This window comes from Rhinoderma darwinii, chromosome 4, assembly GCF_050947455.1.
Source record: "Rhinoderma darwinii isolate aRhiDar2 chromosome 4, aRhiDar2.hap1, whole genome shotgun sequence".
In the NCBI taxonomy this organism is placed as follows: domain Eukaryota; kingdom Metazoa; phylum Chordata; class Amphibia; order Anura; family Rhinodermatidae; genus Rhinoderma; species Rhinoderma darwinii.
The window spans coordinates 296,529,420-296,544,256 of NC_134690.1; the positions used below are offsets into that span (position 1 = coordinate 296,529,420).

Below are 14,837 nucleotides of genomic sequence, written 5' to 3' on the forward strand. Positions count from 1 at the left end.
TCCTAACTTCAGCCCTTACAATATCCTTGATACTTGTGGCTAAGTTTGTAGACTCTTCTGAGATGATGTTGTCTAAACATTTCTGACAGAGCCTTTTGTTATAGGATGATGCGAGTTTCTTTTTAAATAATGCACATTCCTTGTTATGAGCCTTATCCTGTTTTTTCTTGGGACAATCCCTGGCCTAAAGATATGTACTAGAGAAAGGGAACAGTATTAGGTAAGGAAGAGGGTTTTTTATCTTACCCCATATTCCTGGCGTCCTCAAGTACCGGACTGGAGGACTTGGCCTCCGAGCGGTCAGTGCGTCCTGGCGCTTCTCCTGGTGTTTCCATAATGGAAGAAGACTGGAGAGCGAAGCTCCTGCTGTTTCTGGCCTAAATAGGCCATGGATTGGCTGGCAGGCCCTCAGCTCCGGACGCTGGAGCCCCTCCTCCCCACGTGGGTCACTGGAACACAGCCCCTTGGAGTGTTGAACGCATCACCGCCCGGAAGTGACGGGTCGCAGCCACCGCAAGTGCCAGTGAGAGCGCCGGAAAGCCGCCAACGCTGGGCATGGTCCGGCAGAGCCGAACGGGCCCCCAGGAATCCGCTCCCCGCCAGAGGAAGGCCCACAGTGTGGGCCTTAAACCACCTCCTTTTGCTGCAGCAGGAGGGAGGCGATGGACCGGGAGAGGAGGGAGTACCTGTACCAGACTCAAGGTTGCTCCCTCCAAAAGGAGACTTATACCTTCCAGAGCACCTCTAGTGGAATAAGGTGAGACCTTGCTAGGGGGTCTGCAACCCCGGGAGAAGTGCTTTTCCTCAGGACAATCCTTCCATCCGGAGGACAGGAAACCTGACTGGGTGTGTGGAGAGGTTTGTCCATTTTTATATCCTCAGGTTTCCTGTCCAGCGGATGGGACGTCTCTCCAGGGGTGCTGTCATAGGTGAAAGGGTAAAAAAATATATATACATTTCATGTCCCTATATCCAGATGGTTCAGCCAATAATACTTTCCACTTACTGTGTAAGCTAATTGTAGCCTAAATGAAGAGCATACTTGTAATGGCCTCTACACCCCACAGTCGGTGCTCTGTACTTGTCGTACCACAACGTCCTTGTCCACGCTCCTTCCTCTTCTTCCTTGTCTGGTGGCTGCTTCAGCGCGGCAATTCTCTAACCCAGCGGTTCCCAAACTTTTTTGCACCATGGGGGGGGGGGGGGGAAAATCACACGCAGTAAAAAATCCCATTGCAGACTGCAATTAAATGGCAATAAGATAAAAAATAAAATGTTTGTAGGGTCAGTTCACACGTTGCGTAAATACTGCGGATTTTCCGCAACGGAATTCGTGGCAGAAATTCTGCAGCATAATACAGTATCAGCAAAGTGGACGAGTTAGAACAAATATCATCCACACGCTGCATTAAAATAGTGCGCAGAAAAATCTTTCAGAAATTGCCATGCGGTGCAGAGTTTTATTCCGCAGCATGTCAATTGTATTTGCGTAAACAATGCTTATTTGTTGCAGGGTTTCCCCATTGAAATCAATGGGAGGTAAAACCTGCAACAAATAGCAGTTGTTGCGTTCATTGAAGTGGAATCGCAGCGATTCCACCGCAGAAAATGCAGCTCAGAAGAAAATAGTCTTATAGTTACCCAGAGGTCTTGGATTCTTCCTCCAGGCTGGCCTCCTGGGATGACGTTTATCCCATGTGACCGCTGCAGGCAATCACACTCTGTAGCAGCAGTCACATGGGATGAAATGTCATCCCAGGAGGCTGGCCTACTATCAGGCTGGCTAAATGCTGCAGTTTTCCACAGCGGACATTCCAGGCGAAAAACTGCACCACAGTTTGGTGCGATAATATTTATTAAGGCTATGCGTTTCAATGCTGAACCAGCATCTTCCTCAGGCCATGAGTTAGGGTATGTTCACACGTTCAATAAAAAATGGCTGAAAATTACGGAGCTGTTTTCAGAGAAAACAGCCTCTGATATTCAGCAGTTTTTGAAGCTGAAAACGTTTTTTTGAGGCGTTTTTGGAGTTGTTTTTCTATTACAATGAAAAACAGCTCCAAAAAATAGCTAAATAAGTGACATGCTCCTTATTTTTACACAGCATGTTTTTACGTGCTGTTTTTTTAAAACGGCAGCGTATAAAAATGCCCCATCTGTACGAAATTCAGTTTTTCACAGTGAATTCAATGGGCAGATGATTGGAAGGCATTTAGTTACCGTTTTTTCAGAAGTATTTTGAGGCGTTTACGCCCCAAAATACGCCTGAAAACACAACGTGTGAACATAACCTTATACAAAGAACATGCACAAATTTTAAAGTGAGACCATTAAAAAGAGAACCGCCCAAAAGTAATTAATGACGTCATGCGAGGTCATCAAAATTTCATTGATGCAAAACAAATATAAAATATCAAAATAACATATTGCTGAGTTAAAATAACATGGTAAAAAAATATAAGATATAAATACAAGCATATATAAAAGGGAAACATAGAAATACACAATAGTAAAATGTACAATATATTTATTAAGTCAAGGATTGGTTGAAATTCACTGGTCAGAAGTGCACTGAAAGCGGCCCGTTGTGAAGCTGCTAAGAGAGGCGAACAGCGACCACCAGCCATTATCATGATAGTATGCATTAAGGGTTCAGTGGTTAGGAAGACAGCAAAGTTCGTCAAAGCATGCTGGTAACCATGGCAACAGGAAAGAAGATGTCACCAATGAGACACAAAGATGGGAAAGTCAAAGCAGAGGCACAGTGAGCGGATGGTCGTAAATGACGCAGCTCTGAGGAGCCCGCGCTCACACCACAATGATGTGAACTCCTAAAAGGGACATTGGGGGGCATCTGGCAGAAGGTGAAGAAGGCTATAGTCAAAGCTGCAAGTCGCTTCAAGAAAATCGCAGACAAAAGACGCAGAGTTCTACCTCACTTTCATCCTGGAGATAAGGTCTGGCTGTCTTCTAAACACATTCATTTAAAAACTCTGTGTTTTAAGTTAGCGCCTCATTTCTTGGGTCCTTTTAAGACGATTCAAATCAATCTTATAAACATAGTCTCCCTTCATCATTCAAAATTCCTAACGGATTTAGTTAGCGTGTTACAGCCAGCCATGGTCAAGATCGGCGGCAGTAAGTCCAGAGACGACCAGGATCCCCCCAGAACACTCGGGGCTCAAGGAAACATGGAGAAGTTTGTGAAAAGGGGGCCGGTGGGTGCAGGCGGACATGTGGCCAAGATGGCGCCGTCCTCATCTCGCTCCCGGGAAGAAGATGTTGCAGGAGCAGCAGATGATAGCAGCGATGCAGGCAGCACTTCGACAGACTTGCCACTCACTAGAGACTTCTTCACAAAGGTACTTAATAAGGCTTTGGAGCCTTTGGTTAGAGATTTGGCAGACATTAAGCAAGATATGAGGCAAGTGGGGCAAAGGGTAGAGAAGCTGGAAGCTACTCAGGCGGCAATGCTTGATTTTAACACGGCAGTCACACAATGCTTCTCCTCGTGTCAAAAGCACTTTAATTCTGTATTCCGGGCCCTAGAAGACCAGGAGAATAGGAACCGCAGGAACAATCTGCGTTTTAGAGGGGTGCCAGAATCCATCACTGCGGATGCTCTGATGGAAACTATAAAGGGACTTTGCCGCTCGCTGATTGGCCCTAATACACATGCGGACATTGTTTTGGAGAGGGCCCACAGAGCTTTGCGCCCTAAACCAACTGCCTCAGACCCCCCGAGGGACGTAATATGCAGATTTCTGAACTACACGGATAAGGACGCTGTGCTGACTAAAGCAAGAAACACGGATGCCCTTACTTTACAAGGTTCTGTTATCTCTATATATCAGGATCTGGCATCTAGTACCCTTCAAAAACGTCGTCATCTGAAGCCGCTTACTGATCATTTAAGGAATAAGAGTGTCATGTATCGCTGGACATTCCCGTTTGGATTATCATTCTTCTACGAAGGTCGTCGTATGCTGGTCTCATCCGTGACAGATCTGGAGTCCGTATATGCGCACTTGGATATAGAACCACTGGATATAGAAGACTGGGATCCGGTCTTGGATTTGACGTCTCTCCCTGCTACAGCCCACTTGACACCATGGGAAGATGTTCCTGCTCCTAAACGTCAACGTAGCAAGAAGAAATCGGGACGTTTGGGCTCGCGTAGATTAGCAGGGGAAAGAGAGGAACTGCCTTGAATAACGGCGGGATAACATGCTTTATCCCAATATATTCTTTACTTTGACCTTGGCGTGGACTGCTATGGCTAGATGAGCTGATTGTGTCGATATATGGTTAACTTACCAGATTCCCCCCCGGTGGAAGGTTCTGTGTGAACCGTTATTGTTCTTGTTCTCAGTTGTGGGGTACTGTCCCCCATCTTTGTTATTTTTGTTACCTATGTTATTTATGTTTGCTCTTCCCCTCCCTGTCCTGTCGTTGGTACTTCTCGTCCCACATGTGTGCCTTATCTATGGTCCCGTGGTACTAGGGAGAATGTGGGTTGTATCTCTTGGCTCGCCCTCATATGGTAGCAGAAAGTTTATATGTTGGGTACTTGCCTGTCTGATTTGGGGATGTGATAATGGAACCTACCTCTGCAATGTAATATGGCTGCTCTGAAGATAGTATCTTATAATGTAAAGGGCTGCAACTCCCCCTCAAAGCGATGCCAAATTTTTTCTTTTATGAAGAAAGCAAAATGTGATGTCCTTATGTTGCAAGAAACACATTTTAAGAAGGATCATTATCCAAATCTTTCCTTTTCTCACTTTCCAGTATGGTTTCATTGTGGTAGCAACAGTGGGGCCTCCAGAGGGGTGAGTGTGGGTTTTGGAAAAAATGTACCATTTGTCTGTTTATCTACCACTCTGGATCCAGAGGGCAGATTTATTATATTGAAAGGTAAGATAGGCACTCAATTGGTCACGTTCGTAAATCTATATGCTCCTAATGTTGGACAGGTATTGTGGTTGAGTAAGGTACTACTGTTAGTAGATTCCGTGGCAGAGGGCATGACTATTATAGGAGGGGACATCAACCTGGTTATGGATCCTTTAATGGATTCATCCGTTAAAAAAATCGGCTTTATCATACAGAGCTCTGAGGAGGGTAAAAACTTATTTGGAGGACCGTGGCCTGGTTGATGTATGGCGATGTTTTCATCCCACGGAGGTGGATTACTCCTTTTATTCTCATGTGCATAATTCCTATCAAAGATTAGACCACTTTTTTCTGCACAAAACTAACCTTCAACATTGTAGTAACACAAGTATAGGTTCCAGAGTGCACTCAGATCATGCACCGGTTTTTCTGTCATTACAGTTAGCTAACACACAAAGCAGATCGCCAAGGTGGAGGATTAATGACTCAGTATTAGGACGAGGAGATGTAAAGGAGAATGTCAAACAAAAGTTGGAAGAGTATTTTAGACTTAATGCTTTACCAGACTCTTCCCCCCAGGTGGTTTGGGACGCTCACAAAGCTGTTGTTAGAGGGCACCTGATCAGCATATGTTCTCATATAAAAAAGGAAAGAGATAGAGAGGTAGAGGTACTTCTGTCCCAGATCCAGAAATTGGAAAAAATTCATAAGCAGTCCCTGGCTAGCCGACATTTGACTGAACTAAACGACCTTAGATCCCAGCTTAAAAACTTACTTAACGCTTCGTCGGCTAAATATTTTGAGAGGTCCCGACAAAATTTTTACGCTCATGGCAACAAAGCCTCTAAATTCATATCCAAAAGGGTCAAACAGCGGCAGGTTAACAATCATGTCCATATGTTAAAGTCACCTGATGGCAGTTTGACTTACTCAGCTCCTAATATAGCTTCTTTGTTTAGAGACTTTTATCATAACCTGTATAATTTGGAGAAATCACTACCCTCGGAGTGTCTGGCAGAGAGACCTGGGCTCATATCCTCTTTTTTAGACTCTCTCTCTCTTCCGGTCATCTCCGAGACGCAGGGGGAAATGTTGGCAGAACCATTTACTTTGGCTGAACTGGAGACAGCAGTAAAGCAGTGCCCGGGGCCAGATGGTTTATCTATAGAATATTATAGATCCTTCGGAGAGATTCTCCTCCCTCGCTTACTACGCATTGCAAATCTTACCACTGAAGGAGTACCTCTATCTGTAGATATGTCAAGGGCATATATCTCCCTCATACCCAAAGAGGGGAAGGACCATACGATCTGTGCTAACTTCAGACCTATCTCACTTTTGAATACAGATCTGAAGCTGATAGCAAAGATGCTGGCATCTCGTTTAAAACTGATCCTCCCTGACATTATTTCACCAGATCAGGTCGGATTTGTAATGCAAAGAGAGGGAAAGGACAACTCTACGAGAGTACTACACTTATTACATCACGCACAAAAAAATAGGGTTCCAACAGTCCTTCTTAGCACGGATGCGGAGAAGGCCTTTGATAGGGTTAGTTGGAATTTTATGAGACAGACTATGAGGGCATTCTACCTCCCTACACCATTCATTAATGCGGTTTTTTCAATGTATGCATCCCCCTCGGCAGTTATTACTGTGAACGGGGCCCTGTCCTCCCCTTTTGAAATTAGCAATGGCACCCGGCAGGGGTGTCCTCTTTCCCCCCTGCTGTTTGTCATGGTGATGGAGACTTTGATGCAGTCTATACGTTTAAAGTCAGATATAGCGGGTATGTGGGTAGGGGGGGTGGAACATAAAGTAGCTGCTTACGCAGATGACCTGCTACTGATTGTCACGAACCCTATTATTGCACTCCCAAAAGTAAAAGAAGTATTGGACTCCTTTGGGTACATTTCCAATTTCTTGATTAACGCAAGTAAATCAAAAGCGATGGGGATAGCGGTGTCGCCAGAGTGTAGAGAAAAACTGAGGGCTAATTCGGACTTTGACTGGTCGTCACCCCATATATCCTATCTAGGGATAAAGATGTGCGCAAATTGTGACGAGTTATTCTCCTTGAACTTTTTACCACTCCTGTCCTCTTTACCAGACATGTTACAACGATTAGACTTGCCTTATCTGTCTTGGTTTGGTAGAAAGAACATTGTTATGTCCTATGTCCTGCCTAAGCTTACTTATCTGATGCAAACATTGCCAGTAGCTATTCCTCGGCTATATTTCTCTCGTATAATTAGATTATTTGCTAAGTTTATCTGGAAGGGGAAAAGAGCGCGTATCGCGAGAGTCATTCTGACTCGGCAAAAAAGAACAGGGGGTATTGGTTTCCCAGACCCAGAACAATATTATAGAGCAATACATTTAGCTAGGGTGCGAGCACCTAGACATAAACTGTGGGTGCCGTTGGAGAACGCACTCTCCCCGTCACCGCTCAGGACTCTAGTATTTATAGACCCCTCTATGCTTTCGGATTGCGGCCCCTCGAATCCCTTTACACGGGCAACACTTTGTCTGGAAAGGGTTTGTAGCTAGTTTAGGGGGAATACAGCTGCCATCTCCTCTGATAGAGGTAAGAGATATTATAGGGGCAGCCACAAAAGCAGTAAGGGATAGTGCTCCGTTACATGTCAACAGCTCTCAGATGCCGCTAGCTCAGCTATTAGATGATGAGGGTTGTCTCATTTCCCATTCTGCTCTGCTGTCTAAATTATCGATTAACGAGGGGAATTTTTTACTTCTTGCATATGTAAAGTCTGTTACTCTGACATGTTGTAGGTCCACCTCGTTTCACAGAGAAGCTAATTCGTTTGAAACATTATTTTCCCAGAATCGCACGCCGGTGAAGAGTATTTCTCAGATTTATAGAAGGATTTCTGTCCCTCTTGCAACTAGACCTCCATACTATATAGGATTGTGGGAAAGAGATCTGGGAAGGAAATTTTCTGAGGCCGAAATATCCCGAATATTGATCGCCCCACACAAAGCATCCAGATGCATTAAGATTCAGGAGAACAGTTATAAAATACTATCCCGTTGGTACAGGACACCAGATAAGACCTGCATGTATAGCTCCACGCATCCAGATACGTGCTGGCGTTGCAAGGGGGACAGAGGCACTTTTTATCATGTGTGGTGGGAATGTGCTCCGCTGAAAGAATGGTGGGGGAAAATTTTCTCAATATGTAACTCTGTGTGTAAGGGAACAATTCCGGTATCACCGGAAATTGCGTTACTTTCTGTTGCAGATTCTTCAGTCCCGGTAGTCCCATCTGCTTTATTCAAATTACTGATAGTGGCGGCTAGGCTTTTAATACCCCTACACTGGCTAACAGATACAGTTCCATCCTTAGATCATTGGATTGCGAGGGTATATCAGATCTATAGGTTTGAGGAGTTATCTCATTGGGACTCACATTCGAGAGATAAATTTCTCAAGATCTGGCATCCATGGAAAAAGTTCCGTAAATTTGTGTGACAGGATTTATTGTGAAGCAAGAGGTTAAAGTTATACCTTTGTAAGTGAAATGTAATGCTTGTCACTGATGTACCAATGACATCCCTCCTTTCCCCCCCCCCCCCTTGGGTTATTACCCGGTTCAATTTCCTCTTTCATGTTCCCCCTCCCCTTTTATGGTCTGTAAAGTACTTATAATAAGGCATGGAATGTATTGCTTATCTGTGCAGACGTATATCTTCTGTATTGTTGGAAAATTCAATAAAAAATTTAAATATAAAAAAAAAAAAAAAAAAATTCCTAACGGATTTAATTTATTTCTTCTCAAACCAGTTATATCTATATTTTCTAAAAAGTCTTCTCCTTCTGCTGCTTCCTCTACTCCGGACACCAGGTACTAGGTTAAAAATATTCTGGATGCTAAAAGGGTTAGAGGAAAACTCCTGCTTTTGGTGGATTGGAAGGGTTTTGGTCCTGAGGAGAGATCTTGGGAACCAGTAGAAAAAAAAAATCATGATCCATTTTTCCTCAGGGACTTTTATCGAAAGCATCCTCACATGCCTAAAAAGATGGGTGTACGGGTGCTCTGTACTTGCCATTCCCCAGCGTCCTGGTCCACACTGCCATCCTCTTCCTCCTTGTTCAGCATCTGGCAGCCGCTCATGTCGCTGACGCCATTCATTGGCTTCTAGAACACCAATTCTTTAATCCATCACCTGACCCTGTATACAAGCCCTGCATGTTTTGGTACTCATTGTCAGAGCAATTTGGTTCTCTTGCGTTCCCTAGTGTTCCAAGATTATCCCTGCTGTCTAGTTTGAATTTCTGTGTACCGACTGTGCCAGTTTTTGACCATCCGTGCCTGCCGCGTTCCCTGTACCTATTGCTATGTTTACTGTGACTAATCTCTGCCACCTGCACTGACAAATTTGCTACATTAACTGTTATGAACCACCACAGCCTGCCCAGATATTTAGCTCTGCTAACCCCTCTGCTTTAATAACGTCAACTGTTACTATTCCAGAGGTAGCGACCTGGGGTTCCCCCGCAGCAAAGTCCACATTCCTTTACAGGGATAAAAGGGTGGAGACCAGGGTTCCCTTAGACTCCATTCCCCATGGCCCAGCTACAGCCCAGTCCCTGGGCTCCAAGACAGTACTCTTCATATCATTGTCTTTTAAAGAGAATGTGATTCACAAAATTTATTTAAACAATAAGTAATTTTCTATGTTGAACATATGTTTTAAGAATTTTTTCATCTTCTAAGTCATTAGCCCCATGCACACAAGCGTGCTTTTGTGGCCGCAATTCCCTCGAAAATGCACAGGAGAATTGCCGCCCCATTCATTTCAATGCGCCCATACACACGACCGTGGTTTCCAAGGTCCGTGTATGGCCCAGGAGCCTGGACCGCAGAAAGAACGGACATGTCTTATTACTGCCGTGTTCTGCGGTCCTGGCTCCTAGAAAATAATGGACATGGCCATGTGCACGGCCCACGATTTGCGGGCGGTTCACTGGTGATACTCTGCGGCCGGCTGACCCGAAAATCGTGTGCATGAGGCCATTAACTTTATTAAAAAAACGAAATCTTGCAGTTTTCACTATGGCCATTGAGCCTCATAATAGACTGACAGTCCCTGCTCTGTAGAGAGAAGTCTTCGTTCACATCTGCGTTGAGGTCCCGTTCTGACGTTCCGTCTGAGCTTTCCGTCAGAACGGGACCCTAAACAGATTTCCGTTTCTATCACCATTGATTTCAATGGTGACGGATCCGGTGCCCATGGTTTCCGTTTGTCTCTGTTGTGCACCTGACTCATCGTTTTTCCGGAAGCAATAGCGTAGTCTAAACCTCGTTTCCATTTGTGTCAGTTTGTCTCTGTTCAGGGTCCTGTTCTGACGAAAAGCTTAGACGGAACGTCAGAATGGGACCCAAACGCAGATGTGAACGAAGTATTACTTCTTACCATCAGCTTGACATTACAGGTAGATATTTCAATGAAGGGTAACACCTCTATTATAAACCTGGAGACAGATAACACGGGATCACACCATTGACGATATGTAATGGTCAAAAGTCACCTTCTCCCCATCCTTGCACAGTGGCCTCTGCAATGGTCACAGAGCATTCTCAAAACACTCCCACAAAGAAGTCAATAAGTCATTTGCAGTGAACATGTTCATATGACCCATGTGTCGGCTGTAATGCATAAGCCTAAATATTGTTTATAGTAGATCAGGCAAAATAACTGCCCCCATAATTATGTACAAAAAAATGGAATAAAAAAAAAAATCTACAATCAGAAAATAAAAAGACAAAAAAAAGAGAATATATATTAGTATCTGGTTTTAATAAGAAAAAAAGCATAGGTGATATATTCCCTTTTATGAGTTGTTTTAGTAAAGGGAACAAAATTATGTTCACACTGGCATTAGAGTTCATTTTGCCAAATTTAAAAATAATGTAATCTGCTGTGCAAAAAATAATGGAAGCCGAACCCATTAGAACTCAAAGGGACTTATTTTTGCACAATGGATCCATTATATCCATCATGGTTCCTGTAACAATGAAAGCCATGACACTAGTGTGAACAGAGCCTAAGCCCTAGTTCACACAGAGTTTTATGGCGCTGTTTTTGACACAGAAACCGCGTCGGAAACTGCACCAAAAGAGGCCTAAAATGCCTCCCATTGATTTCAATGGTAGGCGGATGACGTTTTTCCCACGAGCGGGAAAAAGAAGAGTCATGCTCTTTCTTCAGGCGTTCCATCTTTGATCTCTCACTGACATCAATGGGAGGCAGAGAAAGCAGTTTTTGCTGCGTTTTTTGCGCTCCATGCGTTTTTTACACCTCAAAAAACGCCGCAAAAACAGTGAAGGCAGGTCAAAATCGGCCACAAAATTCCTGAAGGAATTTTGAGGAAGATTTTTCTGTCTGAAAAAAACTGTTAACTAGGCCTTACATATAGAAATTATACTGCACAATTTGGTAGTGAAAAAAAACAGAATTCTTAATAAATATTTACCTTGTCTTCTAAGTCAACAGCTTTCAGAGCTTGCCGACCCCTGTATGATAATGCCAAATTAATGCTTCGTCCACTAACACTTTTGGCTGTCCTTATATCTATTACAGAAAATGAAAAATTAAAAAAATGGATTTTGTTATGAGTTAAGTAGGATCAGAAAAATTAATCAAACATGGGCTATGCAAACACTTATACCTTAAGGCCTCATTCACACGACAGGGTTTCCCGGCCGGGTGCCGGTCGTTCATAAATCGGCCGGCACCCGGCTGCATTAGGAATAATAGACCCCTAATGGGGCTATTCACACGACCGAAAAATAGGACATGCTCTATTTTCGGCCAGGTACCCGGCCCCCATAGAAGTCTATGGGGCCGGGTAATACACGGCCATCACCGGAATGTGTCCCGAGTGATGGCCGGGTTTTCCGTCGCTTGCGCTCTATCTCCTCCTCCTCACAGCGCAGAGTGCATGTGAGGAGGAGGAGTTGATGCCATTCGGACGAATGGCTGTACGCTGTGTGGCAGGGCCGGGGTGTACAGCAGCTGGAAGTGAGCGCAGTGCTGGCTCCCTTCCCCTGCTTGTTTTAAAAGCGCCCTGGCCCGGCCACACCTTCCATGGCGCCGCTAGCAGCTGCTGCGGCTGCTACTACTGTAGCGACGCCACTATAGCAGAGCAGGGAGGTATCTCCCCGCTCTGCTATATGCTAGCCCCACTTTAGCTGCTTGAAGGAGCGGAATCCCCGTGTTTTCGGGGATTCTGCTCCTCGACAGAGCGCTTGATGTCTCTGTCCATATCTGGGCAGTGACATCAGGGGAAACTCCTGAAGCGGAATCCCCTAACACATGGGGATTCCCCTTCAGGAGTTGCCGCTGATGTCACTGTCCAGATCTGCCCGGGCCGGAACGGATGCAAAACTTTATGCAAATCGGCCGGGCAAAATGGCCGATTTTACCGGCCGACACTCGGGCTCGGGCGGGACCCGGTCGTGTGAATCCCGCCTAACTCCTTAATGACTGGGCCTGAAAAGGCTTTAATGACTAGCTAAATTTTCCGTGTTTGCCCCTCTGCCTTTCAGCAGCCATAACTTTTCTATTTTTTCATTAATGTGGCTGTACGAAGCCTTGTTTTATGCAAGAGAAATTGTAACTTTTTTTTTCTGCGCAGTTTGGGGGTAGAATTTTTTTTTATTTTTACTACGCGAGTATAGGAAAACACGATTTGCAGTTTTTTTTTGTTTCTTTTTTATCCCATTGACTTTCATGCTGAACAACACATTAAATTAATTTTTCAGGTTATTACATTCATGTAGATACCCAATATGTGTAGATTTTGTTTTTATGTAATGTATGAGCAATAAAATAAATTTTTATGCAAAACAATGACTTTTTTGGCTGACTTTTTTTTATTTAATTATTTTTTGGTTAAATTTTTTTTTAATCGCACTAAGGGATAACTTCATTTACAACTTTATTTTTTTTAACCCCTTCCCACTGCAGCCACTTTTGACCTTCCTGACAGCCTTATTTTTCAAATCCGACATGTCTCACTTTATGTGGTAATAACTTTGGAATGCTTTTACCTATCCAAGCGATTCTGAGATTGTTTTCTCGTGACACCTTGGATTTTAAGATAGTGGTAAAATCTGGTCGATACATCCAGTATTTAATTGTTAACACCAAAATTTTGCCAAAAATTGAAAAAAATTTGCATTTTTCGGAATTTAAAAGGATCTGCTTGTAAGACAAATAGTAATACCACACAAAATAAAAAAATTTCCATATGTCTACTTTAGATTGTCTTCGTTTTTTGAACATCCTTTTATTTTTCTAGTACATTACAATGGTTAGAACTTTAGCAGAAATTTCTCACATTTTCAAGAAAATTTCAAAAGGCTATTTTTACAGGGACCAGTTGGGTTCTGAAATAGCTTTGAAGGGCCTATACAATACAAACGTCATAAGTCACCCCATTTTAAAATATGCACCCCTCAAAGTATTCAAAACAATATTTAAACGTTTCTTAAAGGGAAGGTGTCCTCAATTTTTTTTTTGATCATATTGCTTTTAATATAATATTAACAAAGATTTTATTTCTTTGTGTTCTCATGTTCTTTTTACTTTGTTCTTACTTTTACTTCTCTATGGGAGCTGCCATTTTTATTTCATCTCTGTATGTGTCGATTAACGACACATACAGAGATGGAACACGGCACATACAACCCCATAGAGAGTGCGGACGGGAGCCGTTCCATTCTCTGAAGCGTACGCCATCTGTGCGGGAACGGCGCATGCACCACTAAAATGAAAAAAGTTTAGTAATAGATACCAATATTAGGCATGGCACAACATTTGACAAATGTAATTTGTATAATTTGTCTTATTACTCTAGAAGGAAATACAACCAAACTTACCTTCCCGTGCCTCGTAAAGTTCAACCAGGAATCCTTTCTTTGCGAAGAAACAAGCATTTAAACTTCCAACCTGTAACACACAAAAATTATATATAAAGTCTGCCTCCAGTGAAAAAAAGATAAACGTATGGCAGCACTCGTAATGAGCAGAGGCGTAACTTGAAGCTCCTGGTCCTTAATGCAAAATCTGTAACCAAGCCGCCCCACCTACTATGTGCCATTTAGAATAGATATCTTCTTATGTGGCACTGGGGCTTTGGTTTCCCTCTGGCATCCGGGCCAAGGTGCGATTGCTACCTCTGCATGTCTCATAGCTATGCTCCTAAATATGAGTAATAAATGTGTACGTTTCTGTTCACATCGCATGCATTACTATTTTTCTTGTCAAGACAACGGACATTTTTAGAACCCGACGGACAGAGCGTTATTGCTTCTGTTATGAATGGAAGCCACAATGTAAGTGTGAACACAGCCTAATACATATATTTCTTCAGAGGTTCTCTTGTTCCATCAGGTCAATTTTAAAACGCAGACAATTTCCAAACACTAGGAGTGGGTTCATTCATTCAACAGGTTAGCATAGTGTAATGTCTACAAGAGACGAGGAGATAGTGAGTTGAGGAAACATTCAGCTGTCTTTGCTCAAGGATCTGAAGATGATCTAAAGAAATAACTAGAAACATAAAACAGTGGTTCTGATTCCATCCCCATGGTTTGGTTGTGTTTCAAGATCTGACTTTTTTGCCTGTGGTTCTTATTGGGCTTGAGTACAGATTTTTCTTAAAAATTCCTTTCATTAGTGCTCAGAGAAGAAAGCACTTCAAAGATCAACTACAAGCATGAGGTAACTCCCAAACTATACCGCATAGCAGCTTCTTCGGCTACATTCACACAACTATGAAAAAAATTCCGTCTGTCCATTTATCATCCATGTGCCATCTTTTTTTGACGGCCGTTAAAAAAACATGGATTAAATTTAGGTTTTTTTGTCCCAACCCCCTAGAAAGACCACAGTGCCTATGTAGATAGTGT

At 43.2% G+C, this 14,837-nt stretch overlaps 1 protein-coding gene across 4 annotated transcripts in view; it reads right to left on the bottom strand.

Moving 5' to 3' along the window:
• Positions 1-14,837, bottom strand: part of KMO (kynurenine 3-monooxygenase) — a 339,922-nt gene that overhangs the window by 215,099 nt on the left and 109,986 nt on the right. For 2 of the 4 annotated variants that reach the window (XM_075864352.1, XM_075864350.1), the window contains exons 2-3: positions 13,806-13,875; positions 11,396-11,493 (exon numbers count right to left, since the gene is read on the bottom strand). In XM_075864352.1, coding sequence (XP_075720467.1) covers positions 11,396-11,493; positions 13,806-13,875 — 168 coding nt within the window. The remainder of the gene's footprint in view (positions 1-11,395; positions 11,494-13,805; positions 13,876-14,837) is intronic. The other 2 variants (XM_075864353.1, XM_075864354.1) reach the window with 1 other exon arrangement.